At 40.0% G+C, this 23826-nt stretch overlaps 1 protein-coding gene, 1 long non-coding RNA gene and 2 other non-coding genes across 4 annotated transcripts; all 4 read left to right on the top strand.

The window, feature by feature from the left end:
- The first annotated feature begins 1743 nt into the window (after positions 1-1743).
- Positions 1744-1816, top strand: trnak-cuu (transfer RNA lysine (anticodon CUU)). Its single transcript has one exon. It is a non-coding gene; the product is annotated as a tRNA-Lys (tRNA).
- Positions 1817-3496: 1680 nt separating this feature from the next.
- Positions 3497-3568, top strand: trnae-uuc (transfer RNA glutamic acid (anticodon UUC)). The gene has a single exon. It is a non-coding gene; the product is annotated as a tRNA-Glu (tRNA).
- Positions 3569-8956: 5388 nt separating this feature from the next.
- LOC131705184 (uncharacterized) lies at positions 8957-12740 on the top strand (the record flags this gene model as incomplete). The annotated part of the gene is made up of 13 exons (XM_059007435.1): positions 8957-9046; positions 9129-9187; positions 9278-9367; positions 9789-9916; positions 9994-10137; positions 10252-10332; positions 11001-11171; positions 11279-11375; positions 11478-11698; positions 11774-11924; positions 12019-12227; positions 12345-12462; positions 12547-12740. Coding segments are annotated over exons 1-13 (1689 nt in total), but the record flags the coding sequence as incomplete, so codon positions are not given.
- Positions 12741-12829: 89 nt separating this feature from the next.
- Positions 12830-13976, top strand: LOC131705194 (uncharacterized). Its single transcript, XR_009310220.1, has 3 exons — positions 12830-12938; positions 13045-13214; positions 13922-13976. It is a non-coding gene; the product is annotated as an uncharacterized LOC131705194 (long non-coding RNA).
- Positions 13977-23826: the final 9850 nt, after the last annotated feature.

Raw genomic sequence — 23826 nt, 5'->3', positions numbered from 1 at the left:
TTGTCATTCAGACTTGTTTAGTTTTAATCAGTTTTGTCTGCTTGTTACTTTTTTCCGGCCAACACGTTTAAATGAACCTTGTTTGTTACATTTTAAAAGATTGTTTTAAACGTTACAATGTAAATGTTGACTCAGTAGCTACCATTAAATGTTTCAACCTCGGTGTCTTTCTTTGATGCGCTGTTAATTTTAGACGACTTGCAATTTTTTTTTTTGTATTTTTTTATAGGTATATAAATGTCAATTGCTTGTTGATAAACGCATCAGCAAATCAATTAATATGACATGTAGTTTACTAGCTCGCTATTTATTAATTCATTTATACATTTATAATGTAAACATGTATTCATTTCTACATTTATTTATTTAAACATATTTATTTCTAAATGTATTTATTCCTCTATGCATTTATTTAAATCATTTATTTATTTCTACCAAATAAATAATTCCTTTATTTATTTTTAAACAAGGAACTACAATTTATCAGAGATTGAGACAAGGAAGCTACATGCCACTCTTGTGTGCAATTCCATTCTATGGTATCTACCAAACAAACAGGAAACTAGAAATTTTGAGACAGGAAATCAAAGCTGGTCAGGCTTCGATGTAAGCTTAAAAAGGAAACATTTCAACAACTGCGCAGTGGTGCAGCGGGTTAAGGTCGTGTGCTCTTCAAGAGCGTCATGTTGCGAGTTCAAACCTCTGTGTTTTACTTTGTTTCTCACTGCGATATGTGCTGTTTTAAAACATAATGTCTTTAATATAAATGGTGTGGATATCAAACTGCTTGCACACCCTGGTATGTTTTGACGTTGACCAACATGTGGAATCACATGATTGGTAGAGGTCCAGTTATTTAGCTTTTCTGTTTGAATAGTCGCTACACATCCTTAAAAAGTAGACGGAAGAGGAAGAAGAAGAATAATAATTTCACCTTAGTTTGATGACTTATATCTCATTGTGTATAAGATGTATGTACCTTTTTTTCACATTTGAGGTAAGAAAGTTTCAGTCTTTTGATACGGATACAGATGGTAATTCAAAGTGATTTAGTTTTGCTGCTGCAACATGGTAAAAACAGCTAAACTCTTTGAGCTGTCTAGAGACTCTCGGTAGTTTCAAACAAGTTTTCCTAACTTGTACGAGGAATTACCGTACCTACCTTTCCTCTCAATCAGTTTTTGTGGTTCTTTGTTATTGTCATTTTGTTACAGAACTGTGGTCATGTGTAATGTGTTTTCATTATGATAATAAAGCTACAGTTATAAAATAAAATAAAAAATTGTTGAAAAAAAATAAAATAAAGCTACAGTTACTTGAAATATATATACAAAAATATATATACAGAATGATGCACATGTATTTGACTCTATTCACATCTCCTCACATTTAAAATCCTCCACAGGCTGGGAGCCTCTCAACTCAGATTAAGGTTGATACTGTATAAATGCAGAACCAATCGTTCCAGATGGATGAGACCATTCATTTTTAAATACATGTAATTTGATTTTTGTATTGGTTTTATTTGTATTGAGGCAGGGAGGCTGCAGTTGTTTCTAAGCGACAATGAATCTGGAATAACATTCTTAGGGTTCGTGTCATACGACTTTGTCTCATCAAAGCCGTTTCTGGTGACGTGCAGTGGATTATATTTGGAATCTTTGGTTCTGTCGTTTTTTTTCTCAAATAAGATGACAAATTAATAGCTCAGTTGGTTAGAGTGAAAGAAACTTTCCCCAGTCAGCCCGGCTAGCTCAGTCGGTAGAGCATGAGACTCTTAATCTCAGGGTCGTGGGTTCGAGCCCCACGTTGGGCGTCCTTTTTAAATACAAATTGTAGATGTTTCTTCGAGGCAACGGAGCAATGTCTGATTCTGTTCACATTGTATACAGTATTGCAACAAAATTACTTTTTGGTCATTGTCAAATAGCAATTGCTCTTGTAAAAAGCATGCATCGTTTATAGCTATAACGATATTGAAATAAATAATCTTACTTTTTTGGGTTGGCTTCAATCCGTTTCTTTTTTTACAATTGTCATTACATCATTCATGCAGCAACAGTTGGTATGTGCGTAATAAACCCAATCGGGCCTTGATACAATAGACAACCCTAGCCTGTGCTGAAATAAATAATGCAGTTTTCTACTGTAACAAACGCAGCTTGTCAGGATTCTATTATGGTGTTTCCGAGCTGTTGAACGTTTCTCATAATACACAGGTTTACTGGATTGACAAAAAGGCGATTGCCAAAAAGAATGCTATCTCGAAACACTAGTCTCGTCAAGCCGAAATAGCTCAGTTGGGAGCGTGTTAGATTGAAGATTTAAAGGTCCCTGGTTTGATCCCGGGTTTCGGCAAATAGCAAGACTATTTTTGTTTTGTATTATTTTGAACTAAAAAACAGAGCACAATTTTTGCTTCAGTGTAATTGGAAGAAATAACAATTTATCAGAGTGCCATTTTCTAATGTGATTAAGAAATGCAAAAAGCATCGTCCCTGGGTGGACTTGAACCACCAACCTTTCGGATAACAGCCAAACGCGCTAACCGATTGCACCACAGAGACCAACCTGTTAAACCATAAAAACGAACTTGCTTCAGCACTCTAGCACAAGCAAGGACTGTAAAGAATTGTGTGTGTTGGTTTCCGAATGGAGGCGTGGGTTCAAATCCCACTTCTGACAGTTGACTTTTACTTATTTTTAAAATGAATAAATGTGTTCATTTTATTATAAAAGATTTTCAAGGAAATCAACAGCTGATAGCAAACTCTTGTCACCACTCAATACCATTTTAATTTCTGCCTCGTCAAACAAACTCAAGCCACAGCACACAGCGATGCTGCATCGGGACACAGAGATGGATTTTAAAGCGACTGAATCAACAAGCTGAGACTACTTTTTGAAGAAATTGAAAACATACCTCTAGTCGAAATATTTGCTATTTAGTTAATCCATTTATTTTTTGAATTTGCAAATGGCAGACTACATTGCCAAAAATCTGACAATCTGAATTGCTCATATCAAGCTGTGATGTAGCCTATGAGAATCGCTGGCATAATTCAGGGGGAATTAGCTCAAATGGTAGAGCGCTCGCTGAGTATGAGAAAAGTAGCGGGATCGATGCCCGCATTCTCCAAGTAGTTTTAATATATCTGCGTATTTAGTCCCAACACATTATGGAGATACATACAGTGAGACAAGTCTTTGTAACAGACGCCCGCCCTACATGTGTATTTTAAAGCAGTCTGCTAATTTGTAATATTCCCGACTGAAAAAACTGCAGTGCGCCCTCCATCGTATGCCTTCCGAGAAGCACAAAGGGAGATTTTTTATATTTTTTAGCAATTGAAGAGTTTGTGTTAATTGAGAATAAATATAAATGGCTTGAAGTTTGCTTTAATTTGTAACGTTTGTAATAAAATATTAGTTTTTTTTACCATCATTGTACTGTATACTAGCTACTGTTACATGTCCAGGAATTTGGTATTTATCTTCCCATATGGTCTAGCGGTTAGGATTCCTGGTTTTCACCCAGGCGGCCCGGGTTCGACTCCCGGTATGGGAACATCTTTGTTATTGTCATTTTGTTACAGAACTGTGGTCATGTGTAGTGTGTTTTCATTATGATAATAAAGCTACAGTTACTTTAAATTATATATATATATATATATATATATATATATATATATATATATATATATATATATATATATATATACAGAATGATGCAATGTATTTGACTCTATTCACATCACCTCACATTTCACTGGTTGCCTACGAGGGCTTGAGAGGGGTGACGTAAAAAGTGAGAGAGAAAGAGCAAAGTTTAGACACATAACATACAACAATCTGACACTCGCTCCCGACGGGTCAGGCAGCATCCTCTGGCTGCTGGGCATTTAGTGGAACAAGAGACAGGAAGGGGATGAACAGGACAAAAGGACAGATCCTTCGCAACTCAGTGCAGCATCCTCAGGCAGCTAAGCTGTCAGCTGGGCAGCGTGGAGAGCTTAAGAAAAGTCTCGGGTCCGTTTAGGACAGACGAAAACAGAGAAACCACCCCCCCTCAGTCGGGGCCCGCTCGGCTGGTGGAGGCACGGCCTACTGCATGAGGGGGCTGAAATGGTCCTGGACCTGAAATGGAAGAGAGGAGATGGGACAGCAAGTTTGAGGCCTGGAAGGCTTAGCGCATAAGCAGCAGAAGAACAGGATGTGGCCGGGGGTCCCCTCAGGCCGGCGAGGAACAGCCGGGCGGCAGTGGTTGAGACAAGAGGCCGAGGGAGTGAGACTCATAATTCATAAATCAAACAGATTTCCAGTCTCGTACCATGTATTAAAGCTTGTAGTATCTGAGAGGATGAGCGGACAAGAGGCTAAATTGCTGAGGAAGTCAAGCTCTCTGTGTATATATATATATATTTTAGATCCAGGTATTGGAGGAAAGCTGGAGCGTTGGAAGCTCTAGAGGAGAGCAGTTGCAGATTTGAACAGTAAACTAAAGCAACTTTGTATGCTGCAATAGTGAGCAGATCTGAAGAGGGAGCCGAGATTTGCTATAATGAGAGCATATTAACAGTAGAGACGAGATCTGCTGAACGATCTGAGGGAGTAGACGATGGAATGCTGTCAGTAGTGTGCAGTGGCCTGCTGTAGAGAGCAGAGAGCTGCTGAATGCAGTGGAAATTGGTATTTGAGAGTTAAGGCGTTTTTAGATGATGTCGGAGATGGGGCTGCCTTTGGGCAGAGATGAAGAATGCGTAGATCTGAGGCCTCTGCAGAACCTGAGAGGATGAGAATGCGTTGCTCGGAGACTGCTGCAAAACCTATTGATTTGATCAGGAGCAGTCTAAGAGTGTATTGTCTATTGCGGTGTAAATGTTGATAATCGTAGGACATAGTTTCCGTATGTGCCTGGAAGCTCAAATTGAATGAAATGGACTTTGAAAGTTGTATTAAGTGCCTTGATGAAGTTGGGGTCAAATGAGGAAGTGCAAATCCGGGAACAAGAAGGTTGCAGGAATGGCCTGATGCAGGGAAGCTGGAAAATTAATGTGACGGTGGATTCTTAACATCTCAGAAAGCTGATAAGCATGGCTTCATGACCAGATCCTCGAGGGAAGGGTTTGGATTTGAAAAATTCAAGTTAATATATGTAGCAAAAGAGGTTGAGGCAGGAGGGGACTGAGAATCCCTCGAAAAGACAACGAACTGCAGGAATTGATAGAAAGTTTGGAGTGTGCGAGAGTCGCAGCGACAGCAAATCAGTTTAAATTATGTAGAGCTTGTGGTGTTATGCTGCCATCTAGAGGTTGTGATAAGAATTGAAACTATTGGCTTCAGTGAAGCAGGGTAGCATATATTTGGTTAATGCGATTAAAATCCTTCTCTACGTATAAAGCATTTGCTTTAGAACAGTTAGTGATGATATAAGTAAGTTAACGTAGGTCTAGAAGAGGAGCCTGCAGTATTTAGATGTCACAATTCGGCGAGTTGAAGCTCTCATGTTGCAAAAGCGCAGCAGCAGGAGCCAGAAGATTGCAGTCGTGAGGCACAGGCTCGCATTGCCTGTTAAAGCTGCCTGGTCGCCATGGCAACTTACTACTCCCAGTAGTCACTCGATGAGGCGTTGCCGTGGTAACCATGGTCTGTGAGGCGCCGGTGTGAAAGAGTTGCAGTGCAGCGGTGACGTCGGAACAGTCTTTCTGATGAAAACGCAGAGCAAGCTGAGAATGACGCTGCGCTTTGAACGGCGCAGAGTGAGCAGGTAGGAAAATAGCAGATACTATCTTGCGAGCGCTGAGCAGAGAAACGACCTGCAGTGAAAGAAACGAACAAAAAACAAACACAGACAAGGGAGCGGAAATAGTGCTGGGTTAAAGTAGAAAAAGAGAGAGATAGACAGGAGGGGCAGCCAATAACATACGTGGAGCAGCGCTGGCCCTGCCCTAATAATTGACGAGGCGAGCGCTGCATTGTGTGATTGGCTGGAAATACTAAATGAGGCTGAACTGGGATCAGCTTCCACCCGGAAGAGATCGCGGACGCTACCGGGCAGGACGCCACGGAGGGAAGGAAAGACAGGCTAAAGAAAAGGATAAAGGATAAAAAAAAAAGCAGCGCAAAGCGGGAGAGAGCCCTCTACGCCATCCTCTGAATTACACCTAAACGCTAACATTAAAAAGGACCGGCCCTTAGTAGCAGTGTGATAAAACGGCAAAACAAAAATCAATATCAAAAGAAGTGCTGAACACAATCCAAACATTCAAGTGAAAAAATAAATAAAGAAACAACAAAACGAGTCTCAAATACAACGTGTCCCAACAGGGAAATAACACAAAGCAAAACACATGAAGTGCACTTCTAGTAAAGTAATTAACTGCTATCAGGCTCTGATACTTTTAAACTATTGACTATCACGACTACCCGTGATCTGTTAATCAAATGCACAATCAAACAATCACCTTCGAATTAGTAGTTTAAAACACACACGTCATTGTGGTTACAACAACCATAACAATAGTTAAAAGATAAACAAAAGCACAAACACATACACCTTCCCTAATACGGAGCGTGGAGGCTAGAGTTGTTAGTATTAAATTTGAATTTGGTACTTATCTCTACAGAATGCTTCAGCTGTAGATCTCAAGATCATCACCAATAACACAACCGGCAAAAACAGAGAGAACGTCTCAATGCAATCACACTGAAGCGAGTTTTCAAACACTCACGACAAAACCACCCAATAATCCTAGCGTCTCCTGTTGCCTCCACACTCCGTTCACACTAAAACAAATCTTCTCTAATAATGATTGATTTGGTTTAAATATGTTTGGTACAAAGGGGAGACAATTAACACTTAACAAGCTGCCGGTATGTTCTCAATTGGCACTTGTGTTCTTAAAGGCATAGCGTGCATTTACATTAAATAGGTTCTACAATGCAAAAGCAAGTTTTGGCATTTTTGCATTGCCTGCCTCGTCAAACAAGCTCGAGCCACAGCACAGTGTTGATGTGTGTGTGTGTGTGTGTGTGTGTGTGTGTGTGTGTGTGTGTGTGTGTGTGTATATATATATATATATATATATATATATATATATATATATATATATATATATATATATATATATATATATATATATAGCTCATATCAAGCTGCGATGTAGCCTATGAGAATCGCTGGCACAATTCAAGGGGAATTAGCTCAAATGGTAGAGCGCTCGCTTAGCATGCGAGAAGCAGCGGGATCGATGCCCGCATTCTCCATATAGTTTTAACGTATCTGCGTATTTAGTCCCAACGCATTATGGAGATAAATACAAAGTGTGACAATTCTTTGTAACAGAGACGCCCGCCATACTTGTGTATTTTAAAGCAGTCTCCTAATCTGTAATATTCCCCAGACTGAAAACTGCAGTGCGCCCTCCAGCGTATGTCTTCCGAGAAGCACAATTTAACAGTTAAGTCTAGATGTAACGTTTCAGATTACATAAACACACCTTGTGTTCAGATTTTTTTTAAAAAAAATGTATGGGTCCTCTATGGGTAGAGGCAGATAAGATGCGTACCTGCCGTTTCTACACTTTAACATTTACGAAATACACACACTAAACTGAAATGTAATAACACAAAGTCTTGCCTTCAGTTAATATTTTAGAAAACCTACTTTGCAAACAGAAGAAAAACAAGCTAGCAGAGGATGGTTTCGATGCATCGACCTCTGGGTTATGGGTCCAGCACGCTTCCGCTGCGCCACTCTGCTACAGCTGCCTCATGACTGAATTACCAAACAGAAAAAAAAACTGAACTCATCGTTTTAACCAGCCACACGACAGAGGCCGGGCCAAACCATGGAAACGTTGCAAATCAGAGATACGGTATGCAAAGTATGCAACTACATCTCTCTCTCTCTCTCTCTCTCTCTCTCTCTCTCTCTCTCTCTCTCTCTCTCTCTCTCTCATATAAATGTAATGTTTTGCACTGTAAGTCGCTCTGGATAAGATCGTCTGCTAAATGACTAAAATGTAAATGTAATAAACGGGGTGACGTTATCTAACTTTAACGAACAAACTCGCCTGGATAAAAAGGAAGAGCAACACTGATGCTACTAATCATGCTCGTTATTTGGGATATTATTCAATCTAACGTTAGCTAACGTTACCCAGTTGACTACATTAGCTAGGTACCGGTGGTGCTTGCTAGCTGGCTAGATAACACTAGCTAGCTTCTAACATAAGTTAGCTAACGTTACTACTTCAACTTATCTGGAGGGCGGCTAGCGTAGCAAGATATGTACAAGCATTGTTAGGTCAAGTCGTTGTTTTTTAATTTTTTTATCGATACTGCTAACTTACCTGTCCTCTCACTCGCAACTCGACTTGCTCTCAAAAGCGCGCTCTCGTTTGGCAATGCGTTGGCTGATGACGTTTCCAACTCATTTTCTATTGGCCAACTGACCACGTCAATCAAACATCGAATTTTCAGGCAATGCGATCCAATCTGATCTGGTGTCCGCGGCTCCGGGCAACTTCATCCTACAGCAGTTGCCATGGAAACGTTTAAAACTCCGCAACAAACTTTAATTAAATGCACAGCTGTACAGAACACACCCCCCTCAGACATGTGCTGTCTATTCAACCAGTTAGTTCAGATGATCGCTGATGATCCTTGTCGGTGACAGTCCAGTTTGATCCGCACGTACTTCTGCCAAACTTAAATTCAAAGTACAATCTTCTAAATGGGTTATTATTATTATTATTATTATTATTATTATTATTATTATTATTATTATTATTATTAATTTATTTATTTTAATTAACGTACTGACTGACAATCAGAGGACTAATATGAAAGAGGTGCGCGCATCAATTGCAGCTAATCAGCTCCCATTAGCACCTGAACCTCTTTATAAACCCATTGCGCACTAAGGAACACCAAACTCAGCTACTGACGGTTTTGTTTTTATTGTTATTTCTTTATAACGGAGAAAGAAGTTCACGGTTGGGGCTGCTTTGGATTTAATGATGTCGTGTTGTCTTAGATTTGGGTAATTGTTGATCTTTTCTCTACTTTAGAAACGTTCATTTTATTGTGTGTTTCTCACTTGCGTGTTTTTTTTTCCAATGCAGAATAATATTGCTGTTGGCAGTGTTAGCCACTGAAGTTTGGACGCAGAACCCCCCTCTAGGTACGATAACGGTCGCTTCAGCAGAGCTGTCCTTTCAGTTTCCTGTTTATTTGCCGGTTGTGTGTATTCAAGTATCGTTGTCTTCTGCAGGCTCGGTGAGGACAGAATGTCAAGGGAGTGTTATGATGATGATGTTGGATAAGTCTTTTGTTGGAAAGTATTTTCGCATCAATGTGATTGGTGAGTGATCATTTTTCTTGAATGGAAAGCTTTTGATGTACAAAGCCTGTTGACTCGTAATGTAATGACGTGAATTAAGTACAGAGCACTCCTGCGCTGTATGGCAGCAACCACGCTTTGTTTTTGTAAGATGCGGGGTATGAAAGTCTCTTGTTAACTTTAAAAGCATATTGCTGATCACACTAAATAGACCTGTGCTGCTACAACCTTAGTCAGATTTGTTGACTGCAAGTGCGTAGAAATAGACATCATTTACTCTACTTTCTGTTCCGAACGAGCGCATAATTCTACTAATATAAATAGTTATGACAACTTCAATAAGTAGATGGGACGGGGCGGTGGGGGTGTTCACTTTGATATCTCTACCTTGCTTGATCACGTGTACAGTTTCTTAAAAGGCCGACTGAATTTCTTTCCATAGACAATAAGGGGGTGCTTGTGTCCCTCTCTCCAAGACTGGCTGCACAGTGTGGATATAGCTTAACTGTTGACTTCTTGGGAAATGCCAAGTTCCTTGCTTCTGTGCTGAGCTGCTTTGCTCGGAACACAGTGAGTCATCATTTTATTTCTTGTGAACTTGTTTCTAATGGTGACATGCTGGGACTAACTTTAGCCTTTGTTTCCAGAATGAGACCTACAAGCTGACAGTACAAATCAGTGTCTTCTCAAACAGTGCTATGACTTCAGCTTCCTCCTATGTTCAGAGCATGACATGCCGCTATTCTCCATGGGCAGAGAGGGAGATTCTGTGTGAAAGAAACTACGTGGAGGTAAGGGCTGTCAGGATGTGATAATGCTGTTCAGTATAACTTGTTGGGTTGTGTGGGTATTTTAATTGTCACTACAGAAGTGCTTCACTCATGACTAATGTGAATTCTCTTTAGGTTTCTGTGAGAAGAGGTGTGCCACTTATTGAGCCAAACTTTGTTCAAGATGATCCTGATTGGTCCCTTGCGTACCCACAGGTAGAATCATGTGATTTTGCATTTGCTTCATTCATGTCCCCTTGGTCTTGCCTATTGAGGTCTACACTACTGTCTCCTCTAGAGGAAACAAAATCTAACGGCCCCTTAACTTTAACCTGTCTCCCAAGAGGGTGGCCATATACGAATTGTGTGACATTTAAGGCATTGGCTTTGCATGCATGTAATCTGTGATTTGCTTTCGTAGAAATTGATTGTGGAGAAGTTAACCCTTTCTTGTCAGTGTAAGCCTTGTATTTCAACCACTGAGGTAGTGGCTTCATATGTGCAGGGCTATAAATCCTTCATGATAAATGTGTCCTGATTTACCTTTTTGAAGACTGCTGCGTAGGAGTAATTTAGGTGTTGTCCTAAAGTTTGGTACACTGATGTATTCAGGTCCAGTACAAATGAATGGCTGTAAACTCTGCCTGTATCGGAACATGCAACATGCTTTCACATAAGCTTTCGTACGCAGTTGTATTGGAGGATTTTCTCTGTTCCCTTGGATGCCTGCTGAACCTAGAACGGTTTCAGTGATGTGTCATTTAACTTTCAACTTTCAGTTTTAGTTCCTGTTTATTAAACATGACATCTGTTATGACAAATCCTTTAGACTGAGGATGCTTTGTGTTCAAACTCCCTAATCTAACGAGATTTTCTTCTGTTAGGCAACTGCTGCTGACAACAGCATCTGGAAAATTGTGTTCCATCTCCCAGCAAATAGAAAGACAACTATGACTGTTGCTCAGGCCATGACAAATGGCTATGGCATAAACACTACACCAACTCGAATTCTGGTTAGAGCTGCATACAACTCCACAGAAAGCCAGCCTCAGGTGGTAAGTAGTCTAGGCTTCATTGTTCTCTAGTACAGTATATCCAGACTATGAAGGTAGATTTAGTCTTGCTTTTGTTTTAGTAAAAGTCCCCCCCTCCCCTCCAACAGATCCAAACTGTACCAATGGCTGTGCTAAGATCAACCACCTTTTATAAGCAAAGATGGATGGTCATGATGGTGGACACTGCAGTTACATGTCCTACTGGTGAGTAAGCTTATGGACTGCAATGGTGCTCAAGAACTGTTATAGGTTTTAGGTTTAAGTATGAATTTTCTATATCAAGTCTATGGTGTTCCTTTCTGTCAGATGGAACAGCCTTCACAGAACAGATGATTACATGGAATGTTCCCCGTGTTCTACCTCCTCTTGTTCCGACACCACAAATTACTACCCTTGATGTTCAAATGGGAGTTGATGGCCGCAAGCTTGACCCTGCAACGATTCATAGTAGAGATTATAAACTGGATGTCAGTCCCCAGCTAATCACTGTAAAAATTCCTGTGGGAGCTGATGGTGGATATTACAAGGTATGTAGAAGTTCAACATCTTCTAAATCCTTCTCATTTTAAAGCTTTCCTCCTAAGATGCTTCTGTGCTTTCAGAGCCATGTATTGGACAACACCTATGTGATCTCTTACTCTATTGAACCAATGCTGGAGCATACCTGGCAAGATGGGCCTGAGAAGACCAAGTACACAGTACTTCATCCAATAACCACTCCTTTCATGCCTCGGCCACCAGTTGTCACAAACAGTATGTAGAACTTGTCCACATGCAGTAAATCAAAGGGATTTGTTGCAGTGCTCCACTTCATATCCTTCATTTTAACTGCATGCTTTAATTTCAGACACTGTTCCTAAAGCCAGAGTGTTCAATGTGACCCTGGGGACATTCCTGCCTGATGTGGAGCTGGTCAAAATTATAGTTGGACCAGAGACGTTAACTGTGCCAGAAGCCAACCTAAAAGGTTATAATGTCCAGGAGCATGTCTTTCCCAATGGATCCAAGACCTACACTCTCCAGGTGCCATTTGAGGACCCCAATGTGAAGCAAAAGGTAACATCCCACCTGTTCAACCATTCAATTGTCCTTTGAAAACATTTGCTTCCTGTGGACATGTTGCTTGCTGTCTGACTTTGGGTTTAATCCTACAAACCCTTGCTCTTCTTTCAGGTAACTCCTCCAGACACCAGAACCTACATTCTGCCCCTGACCTACTTGCTGAATATAGTGCCAGAGAATACGCCTTTTACTCATCCTGCTGTAGTCGAAGCTGTTCTCAAAGACATCAGTAAGTGCCTGACTATTCGCTCTACAACTACCTTTTTCTAACCAATCCAGCCCATTGCCCTGACAACTGCTCTTCCTCTTGCAGTTCCACCTACAGTAACTGGCTACTGTGATGGTGCTGCATTCTATACCATGGTAACATATGGCAACATGGGTCACAACTGGATTCCTTTTGTGGGCTCAAGAGAACTTGGTGGAAGTCTGCTTGCCCTGTACAAGTATAATGCCAACACTACCAATTTCTGGATGACTGTGCCATACAATTCAGTTGATGCCACATATGAATTAAGTGATGGAACTTTAAAATGCGTTTAGCTGTTTTGGGTTCAACACATTACTGACTTGATGTATTGTCTCTGTAGGTGATCAGTTCTTCAGGCATCAGAAGCAGGCTTGACTTGACCTTGAAGGATATTGGGACCATGGTTGTGGTGGCTGACTTCTCCCTGTCCTGCAGTTTCCCTACAAAGATGATTGGTAACTCTCCTGCAAACAAAGCATTCTTTAGAATGGCACAAGGCTGCATGAAGTGGTATTGAAGCTATAATCTGTTTCCTTAACCTGGCTCAATGCTATGTTTCAGATTGCTTTACCAATGGAACTATGGCAGCTCTTGCTGTGAAAGTGGGATCTGTCCCCAGTTTGTCTCCAAGTCAACTAACTCTAAGGGATCCAAGTTGCCGGCCTCTTCAGTCTGATGCTATCAATGCGGTTTTCTACTTCAATGTCAACTCCTGTGGCACAACTAGAAGGGTTAGTATTGACAACATTTAAAACCATATTTTGAGGAGGTTCAACATATTGACAAGTTGGCCACAACACCCCTGGATCAATCTGGGGAGCCATGGTGACCTGTGTTTCTATCTGCTGAATTACTCGCATGAATTGTGGACATCTGAAGGATGCCACCTTTTTGTATTGAACTGCTTGTCCAGTTGACAAAGGTGCTGTGACACATGACATGACTCTTGGTTATGGCATTGCATGTGCTGCCTAGAGACCTTTTGGGTCAATTGCAGTGAACTGGAAGGTGCGTACTAACTGGGGATGATCCCGTGGTGAGGCCGGGACTAAACTAATACATGAGTTAATACCAATTGCAGCTCAAGAGTCACCAGCTGTGTATTCAAACGTGTATTTGCAACAAATCCAAAATAACTGCTCTTGCCCTCCTAGAGGTTACTAAAACAATACCATGTTAGTCTAGCAGTTTCTGTAGACAGACTTGTGGTATCATACTAACTGTAACAATCATGAGGTCCCAAAATTGTTCAATTATGAAATTGCAATATTCATTACCAATGATTTTTTTTTTTTTTTTTAAATTGTGAAATTGGTACTACGTTAGTACAGAGCTGGGGATGATCCAGAGTACCATATTAGCTAGTCTGCAACTTGGTATGTGGCTCCATACTAAATCTACAAGTTCATTGCAACCTGGGTCTTGATTTCTCTTCCAGTTTGACAACAACCTCCTGACTTATGAGAATGAAGTGCTGTTCACATCTTACAGGTAAGGATTGCAATCAAATTGAGTATCCTTGTGGTTGAGGCTGAAACTCTCCTAACCCCATCTCCTCTTTCCAGGTTGAGAGTTGCCTGTCACTATCTGGTCAATGACACCAAGGTAGTGCAGTTCTTGTACCAGAATAATCCTGCACCTGTAGTCCAGCCTGGCTTGGGGGACCTTGTGGTCATCATGCGGCTTGCATTTGGTAGGACTTGGCAATTGAAATAATATAGATGCTCTAGTAGCGTGTTTCCACCTATAAAATTCTCCCTTGCATCTCTGCAGATTCAACCTACAATGACTTCTATGGAGTTCAGGATTACCCTGTTCTGAAGTACTTGCGAAGACCCTTGTATTTTGAGGTAGAGCTCCTGTACAGCAGGGATCCACAGGCTGAATTGTTTTTGGAGAACTGCTGGGCAACCTATTCTGCTGACAGGAATAGCTCTCCAAAGTGGGATGTTGTTGTGGACAGGTAAGATGCTGGAATATGATATTGCTGCTACAAAACCTAGGAATTGGAGTTGTGGCTGATGTGCTCCTGACCTATTTTCTCTTTCTAGCTGTGAGTACTTGACCATCTTTCACCCAGTCTCCAGGAATGCAAGAGTGCTGTTCCCTTCCCATCTGAAAAGGTTTGAAGTGAAAATGTTTTCCTTCACAAGCGGCCGGGATGCACTGAAAGGACAGGTAAAGTGGAGTGTTGGGATGGGGATCTTGTACCACAATGCGTGGTTTGGATTGCTTTGCAAGCAGCAAATGGTCACTGTGCTCAAATCTTTAGTGAGTTGGAATGAAAATATATAACTGCACTTTTGCAAGAAACACTTACTGTGATGCAATATGTTTTTCAATTCAGTAATCCTCATTGGATGATGGTCCTGCCTGATCTATTGATGCTTGTTTTACTTGACAAGGTGTGCTGTCTTTCAGATTTACTTCCACTGCAGTGTTGTGGTATGTGATTCAAACCGGCCATCAGACAGCCTTTGTAGCAGACGGTGCATTCCAGGGAAACAGAGGCTTGGTAAGAGCTCTGGTAATATGCATGATGTGAACACAATTGCATTTAAAGTAAAATATATATAATAACTGTCTATGTTCTACTAACTATTTCTTTCTTCTCTTGCAGGCCAAGTCAATGTGTGGTCCCTTCTGGGAGCTGCAATGGGTGTGTGTTCAGTGGTTGTCTTTGTAGCTGGAGTTGTATATTTTTGGAAAATGCCAAAAAGTGTGTATTGATAAATAAAAATCTTGCTTGTAAACTGGTGTGGTGTGTGTTTTTTTTTTTTTTTTTTTTTTTTTTTGGTGGGTGCTTGACTAATTCTACATAGATTATATATTGGTGTGTGTCAGAATGGCCATGTTAATGGGATTCTCTCCTCTTACTGCATTGAATGCTTTGCTTGTTTCCTGATCAGGCCATTCTCAATATGGTGTGTTATTCAAGGACCCTTCATTAATTCATTGTGAACCCGGGGCAAAGACTTTCCTCCTCCATGGAGCTGTAACCCTATTTTATATTCTTTCTTGCTTTTGTTATGCTACCTTCAGTATGCAAAGTTTTTAGGGTGAAATTATCAATATATATAATTTATCATGTTCTAGCATCAAAGTGTGTAGATTTATTTGTTTTTTTTTTTTTTTGTTATGAATGCAAGTTTTTATTTTGTTCGTTGCGGTTTATACGTCTTTTACTGGAAGTCGTCCCTGGTGGGAGCTCCAAGTAAGGTATTAGTTTAGCTTTTCAGTTTTCAATACTGTGTGTAGAACTGAGTCTTAGTTTATGAGGAATTGGTTAAACAAACCACTACTTGGCAACATGTTCTCTTCATGTTTGTTTTGACTGTGGTTTATATAGTCTGTTACTGGTTAAACTCATTTTACGAAACACGTTCCATAACAAACAGGTACACCTGATGCGGGGAATCTTTAGATCTGCGCACCAGTCCAAACCAGAAGTTCCATTCTTTGAGCTGTTCGGTAAAACAGGAGGACTATATAAAATATATATTTAATATGCAAGAAAGAGAGGGCTGAGTTTTATTAGAGCTGAATTCACTACAGCCGCTGGCAACCCCTTGTGTAATGTGTTTATTATATAGAGGACGCCGAGTTTGATGCAAGACTTGAGCAGCCACATTCATATTATTAAACCTGCTCGCAGACTCTCTGGCGCCGTCACTTTGAGTGCTCTTTGAAACAGACTGAGTTCGTATTTATATTCATGTTGGGTTAATCAGAGATTATCGGCGGCCCGTCTGTAGTACTACCGGAGATTTTAATTGCACAGTTTGTACCGCTCTGTGCAGCGCCGTCCCGTTTGTAACACGGTACGTGAACTGCATTCTGCTAAACAAAAAATCACAACAGCAGCAGCTCCATCTACTGGACAAGACCCAGACATACACATTGAAACAATGATCCACTTCAATATCTACAAAGCCTAAACAAGAAACTATTAGCGAAGCCCCGAAAAAGAAAATATTCTACAAAACAGTTTAAAATCAAATATTTAATTGTTAATCTAACCATTTTTACTTACTGTAGAACTACTTCTCTCAGTGGATGGTGACACAAATAAAAATGATTAAAATAAGGTTTAAAGTCTTTTTTTGTCAACAACACACTCCTAGACCCATTTAATAATAGCAATAACACACTCCAGGGTCTGTGTGTTATCATGAGATATATCACCTCTTCCTGGGCGGTTGAAGAACTCGACTTCGTCTAGTGCCTCCCAACGCACCCAAGGCGTGGTGATATTACCTCAATGATAACACACACACCCTGTCGTGTATTACTGCTTCATTAATGTAGTCATTAGGTTTATATGTCACATTCCTTTGTTGTCACTGTATTGATTTAGATATTCGGGTTGGATCCCTCGGAAGCCAGCGGAACTCCAGCGTTTCTCCGACAACCACTGATAACCCCTCCCGTGATGATCGGCGCTGCCATGACAACCCATGACATCACCCGCACAAGTTACAACACGGCGAGTCATTTTTTGTAGCACAGTATTAACGTGTTATTGTTTTCACAAAATAACATCAATAAGATTATCAGATCACCTGCTAGCGCGTACTAAACAAAACCTCAAATATCAGTGAATTGATACAGAGACAAGCCGTGGCACCAGCAAGGGGTTACAATGAAATTAATAAATAAATTACGACATGAAACACAAATACATGTGGGTGTATTTTAATCAAAAATCCATGCATCCATAATTCTGATTATTTATCTAAATAATCTCACAGCTAATTCTTTACAAATGATCAATTTCTATATTTCTCTGGGTGCTACTGTGGTGTTATAGTTTAACATATTAATGGATTTTAGAAATCATCTATGCTAGTCTGCCCCTCAAACAGTTTTAAATATAATTTTGATTTAAATGGCAGGTAGTATATAAATCAATTTCTAAAACAGGTCGCATTTTGTAATTTAAATAGGCCTACGTATGAGCTACCAAAACGTATTTTTGTTTCATGTCGTTATTAATGTATTTACTTATTTATTTGATTAAACTTTAATCCAGCCTTACATTTTAACTTCTTGAAGTTACCACAGCGTGTCTATGTATGAATTACTGACGAGTAATATTTGTGATTTGATTACTCTAGCAGGTGAACTGATAATCTATGGATGTTATTTTGTGAAAACAATACAATATTTTTTTTTAAAAAGAAATACTACAACATTTAATAAATATATAAATTATACACCAAACTGAAGCAAATTTATTTAGTGTTAATATCATAACAAATATACTTCTTATAAATACGTATCTCCTTTTATTTGTTGGAAAAAGGTCTGGAACTGAAGTAACGTATTTTTTAATACCGTGCTATTTAATTATTTAAAATATGGTTTTCTTCTAAATTAAAATGCCAGCAACGGTGTGTTAATTTAACGAAGCGCCTAACGCCGCTCGGAACGTTCGCATTTTTAAATCCTAACGGTCTCTGCTCAGCTGAGTGGAATGTTCACGAGCCGGTTGCCTAGCAGCGTCTCCCCCTCCTTCTCTGCCCCGCCCTCTCGCCCTCTCTCGTTGCTCCAGCTAGGAGTTCAAATTTAGCTTCGTTATATTAGCGCAATTCTTTACTAACTTTTACAAATTAGCTTATTAGGGGCTTCGTGTTTTTAAGATGGTTCAGGTGCAGTCCGGGCAGACTGACTGCAGCATCATTACAGTATACCGCACTGCGCTCGGCTTTGTGTGGCGGCTGATACACAAAATAATGAACGACTGTTTAAATAAATCACATGTATTGCTTTTTAATGCTAAATATGTATCTGGTATTCTAAGTATTATCTGCAATTAATAATTCATCTATATTCATATTCAGAATGTAATACAGTATTAAGACAGGGTCCAGTATTATAAATAAATAAACATGCTTTAAGAGAAACAGCAGTGATGTTTATTGACCATTCACATACATTCTCTATATGTTTCTACATTGTGGTTGCACAGGGACAAGGGATTCAGTGATGTTAAAAAATAAATAAATAAATAAATAAATAAAAAACTAGAGCCCACAATTAACCAATATAGAAATGAAGCTGGGAGAAAGGTCATTCAAAATGATCTAGACAGCATTCAGAACTGGGCAAACACATGGCAAATGACATTTAATAGAGAACAGTGTAAGGTACTGCACACAGGCAATACATTTCTCCCCACCTTCCTTTCTATATTGGTTAATTGTGGGCTCTATTTAAATAAATATCTATTATAAATATCATAGTATGACACTTATTGAAACACAATTGCAGTGTTTAGAACACATATACAAATAGAACTAATCCACTCTTCTATTAAACTGTGAACCTAGTGTTTGATTGTATCCCTCTCTGTGTTTGTATAGCCTGGAAACAGGCATCAGTGCCCTGCCAAACTGCACACACTGCCATCATTCACACTGACCACAAGAGGGAGCCAGAGCACCACTGCTGTCCATAATGTAATAACACTGTAAGAAGACAATGGAAATAGGCAGCAGTTACCTCCCCAGTCAGCCCAGTTCTCCCATTGTTAACACAATGCTCCTCACACCCAGTCATCTAAACACTACAGTGTGGTCTGTGTCTGTATATGAGAGATACTGAAATTGAAGAAGGAATCTATGAAAAAGACCAAGGAGTTTATGTTGACTCAGAAATGTCTTCATCTAGACAATGTGGGGAAGCTATAAAAAAGCCCAACAAGATGCTCGAATATATAGTGAAAAGTGTTGAATTTAAATCAAGGGGAGTGATGTTAAAACTTTACAATGCATTTGTAAGACCTCATCTAGAATATTGTGTTCAGTTCTGGTCACCTCGCTACAAAAGGATATTGCTGCTATAGAAGGAACATGTCATATGCAGACAGGCTTAAAGAATTGAATCTATTCAGTCTTGAACAAAGAAGACTACGCGGTGATCTGATTCAAGCATTCAAAATCCTAAAAGGTATTGACAATGTCGACCGAAGGGACTTTTTCGACCTGAAAAAAGAAACAGGGACCAGGGGTCACACGTGGAGATTAGATAAAAAGGCTTTCAGAACAAAAAACAGGAGGAACTTTTTTACACAGAGAATTGTGAGAGTCTGGAACCAACTCTCCAGTAATGTTGTTGAAGCTGACACCCTGGGATCCTTCAAGAAGCTGCTTGATGAGATTCTGGGATCAATAAGCTACTAACAACAAAACGAGCAAGATGTGCCGAATGGCCTCCTCTCGTTTGTAAACTTTCTTATGTTCTAGAAGCGGGAGTATTTAAATGCTGTCCAAGCCCACTGACATTAATCGATAAACTTGACCTTGTTATAATACAAGTTAATACAGACAGCACAGTGAGTCTTTAGAGCAAGGTCAATTCTAGCACATCATGATAATACAATACACACATTTGTGTTTTGTTTCCCCAGAGTTGGAGAGTAATTCATTAGTAGAAGTGAAAGATGAGAGATGCTCCGGGTTCAATAACCAGTTTAATGTAGGGAGCACTCAATAAAGTAAAAGCAAGGTTTGCCATAACGCCTCCAGCATCCCATCATGCCTCTTGGTTTACCCACAATATGCAAGTAACAATTACCTGGGAAAGAGCAACGTGCTTCTGAACGGCTAAACCGATGACATTATAGAAACAATCAGGCACTTTCTCCTTTACTAAATATGCAATGCATTAGAAAGAGGAAATACATGAATCCTCCCTTGCACTGAAAAGAGTTATTTGTTGTCAATAAAGAGTGTTTTTTGAGTGATTTCAGTGGTGGCAGTATGACAAGAATACATGTCATGTGTAATAAACCAGTCCAAAACGAGACATTGATGCTAATAGTTTTATTGCTGAAAAAGCTTTACAGAAAGAGAGAGGCTTTTACCCAGTTTCATGTAACAGCAGATAGTGTTGTTTTGGCAGGACAGCATTTATACTGGTCAACAGTTTGAGCATTTGTTGTCATGAATGCAAATAAAGAGATTTTAAAATAAGTGAGAGATGAAGAAAATCTCTATATAAACACTATGTTTTTGTCAGTCTGTGAACAAGGCCTGTCACGTGGCACTTGTGACATCACAGGGTGGCTGTGAGGAGCTGGGAGAAGAAAGGAGTCTACTGGTCAAACCTGACTCGGTGCAGTGATTATGAGCTGGAGCAAATCAATCAAGCACGCTCTCCAAGTAACACTTTGTATATGTGCCCATGTGCAGCTGTGTTTCTATTCAAACATGTGTGAGCATGTGATCTCACTGAGAATCTGAGACTACATGTTAAATAAGGACACCTTTCCATACAATGTAAAGACCTGCTTCATGAGAGGCAGGGAATCACCCAATAGAAAAACAATGTTGTCTCTATTATATATCCTTGAAGAGGTTGACCAAATGCACAACAGGGAGCAGCTGTTTTGAACAAACTGTGAATGGCCTGATAGAAATAAGTATGGGTGCTGTAGCTGTGTGTGGGGAGAGGCACCACAACAGAAAGGTTACAGCCATGCTACAAAAGAAGGTTGCTGGTGTGTTTAAGCTTCGGAAAACTTAAGCCGCATATAAACATTTTTAATGTCTAATTTAATTTAATTTAATTTAAGATTTTTTTTAATTATTTTAACGTGTTTGTTATTTTGGAATAATCTATTTTTTATCAATGGAGAAAATTATTTAAGGCTCTTTTAATGTGAACGGGTGCAGGAATTTTAATAAAAGAACACACATTTTATTTTTTTAAACAGCAAGCGTTCAAACGTGATTTTATTGCAGGAGACACACTCGGACAGCAGTAATCAGTCTCACTGGCAGTCTGAGTGGAGTGGCGACTGTATTTTAAGACACGGTTCTAATTTTAGTTCTGGGGTTGCTGTTTTATTTCCTCCAGGATTTGGGCAGAGATTTTATCTATTGAGGAGATTATTCAAGGTCGACTTTTAAAAGTACAGATAAAACACGCTGGTATTTTTTTTTTATTGATTTTATTGTACGGACAATTCCAATAGACCGCTAAATGAATATATAGCGAAATAAATAAATACATTCACAGACATGTATTTATTCGTTCATTTATTTCTATATTTATTTATTTAAATATTTATTGACAGGAGTTGTTTTGCCACAGTGAAATGTAAAACAAAACAGAAAAGCATCGAAATCTAAAAAGCAAAGCAGAAAAATAGGTTTGCGGGAATTGTGAAATAAATACATATTGAAATAAACGAATGTACAAATGCATGCCTGTGCCTTTATTTCTTCATTTATTTATTTCTTCATTTCTTCATTTATTTATTTTTATTTTGATGTAGAATATCCTCCATACAAAGGGAGTAGCCATACAATATTAAGTTCTCAATGTACCACATACAACGCTGTTATTCAACAGGTCGAGACGAAATGCACCGCTGCATTTAAAAACAAAGTACAATTACATCACATATACTATATATAAAAGGAATAACACACAACAGGAAATGTACCACGCTGTGCAGACTGTGCCTTTAACGCCCCCTGCTGGCCTTGTTAACGATGACTGCTGATGATGAGGGTGACGCTGCCATTGTTTTACCTCACGCTGTACACGAGGACGTGTCGTCCGTTACCATGGCAGCTGAGGGGGAAACACACTTTCCAGCTTGATTGAACTGCTTTCGACTCCAAGAGAAAGTCTCACAGCAAGGAGCTCTAGAATCTCACATGGAGTGTCTTCCTTATGTGGAGACAGCGGTCACGTGGTGTAAGCACAGCTGGGAGAATTTTAAATGAGAAATACAATTGCAGTGAACCGTCACACCAGAACCGCGTGTATAATAACTAATTTATGAATGTATTCATTTCAGTAAGCATCTCCTGTCAGCAGACTCTGCTTTTTGGTAAGGTGTTTGTTTGATTCCATGATTGACTGTGTTTAAGTTTGTAGTTTGGTTGATGTTTATAAAGTTTCATGAATCTCGTAGCAGTTGGGCTCTGCGCATGTGTAGAGTCCAGAGCTGCAACACGTGTTACAGTTTGTCATGAATGAGAAATCTGCTTATAGTGGTATTAGTTACTATGAAAGAAAATAAACCAGTGTTATGGCTGTACCACCTTGAGAATGTCCTTCCTCGTCTGATCTCAGAAGCTGAGCAAAGTCGGGCCTGTTTACTACTTGGAACGGGAGACTGCCTGGGAATACCAGGTGCTGTAAGATTTCCTTTCTGCAGGCGGCGCTATTTCCCCACATATTTCTAATCCTGGTAGATCCAACTGGAAATCTCTATATATATGGCCTTTCTATTTTTTATGGATGCTTCTCGCCCTCCATCCTTGCATTGCTTCTCTCCCCCCCCCCCCCACCACCCCGTTGAGAACCACTGGGTACATGTGATGGACTCGTCACCACAACACCTCACACCAGTTGCCATGCACACTTCACCCTGAGCTGCCGTAATCACAAGTTCATGAAGACTCTGATCAACACGAACCAAAGACCGCTAAACAACAAGCCTGGCCTCCCCCCACCCAAACCAAGCTGCATCAACAACAGTCAAAGACCGCTAAACAACAAGCCTGGCCTCCCCCACCCAAACCAAGCTGCATCAACAACAGTCAAAGACCGCTAAACAACAAGCCTGGCCTCCCCCACCCAAACCAAGCTGCATCAACAACAGTCAAAGACCACTAAACAACAAGCCTGAACTCCCCCACCCAAACCAAGCTGCATCAACAACAGTCAAAGACCGCTAAACAACAAGCCTGACCTCCCCCACCCAAACCAAGCTGCATCAACAAAAGTCAAAGCTGCACAACAGCAGAAAACACCAGCTGAGGCCCGGAGTAAACAACTGATGCTACAACATCCATATACATTGCAACTCCTGAATGTGGCTTTTGCACAGCAGTGTGTGTGTGTGTGTGTGTGTGTGTATATATATCTATCTATATATATATTCTCTCCCCCCCCCCAAGAATTTGCAGAAATGGCAGCCAACATCTGTGGTGCAATGTGTAGCGCATTGAACTTCTGTTAACCTGCAGCTCTGATTTTAATATTTGACAATTAATCATTATTTATACTGTGTAACAAAGCTACATAATCACAGCTCTGGCTACGATGAATTGTTTGCGAGAAGGGAGAAGAGAGAGAAATAGCTGTGTTTGTACAAACTCAACACAAAGAAAACTATTTTTTTCTTTTTGAATGGTAAAGAAACTGCATCAGCTGAAAATGAGTTTAATCTTAAGAGCACTGCTTGGCTAGAAGTGGCTGCTGTGCCAAGGAAGACAATTTGCATAGAAAAGACACTTTGCATTGGCAGCACATGCTTCAGTGCTCTGAGAGTGTTTATAGCCCTGTGAGTTTAACACTTCATGATTGAGAGCTGCCCTT

This window comes from Acipenser ruthenus, chromosome 35, assembly GCF_902713425.1.
Source record: "Acipenser ruthenus chromosome 35, fAciRut3.2 maternal haplotype, whole genome shotgun sequence".
Taxonomy (NCBI): Eukaryota; Metazoa; Chordata; class Actinopteri; order Acipenseriformes; family Acipenseridae; genus Acipenser; species Acipenser ruthenus.
Note: the sequence above shows the minus strand (reverse complement) of the source record. Positions and strands in the feature narration are given on the sequence as shown.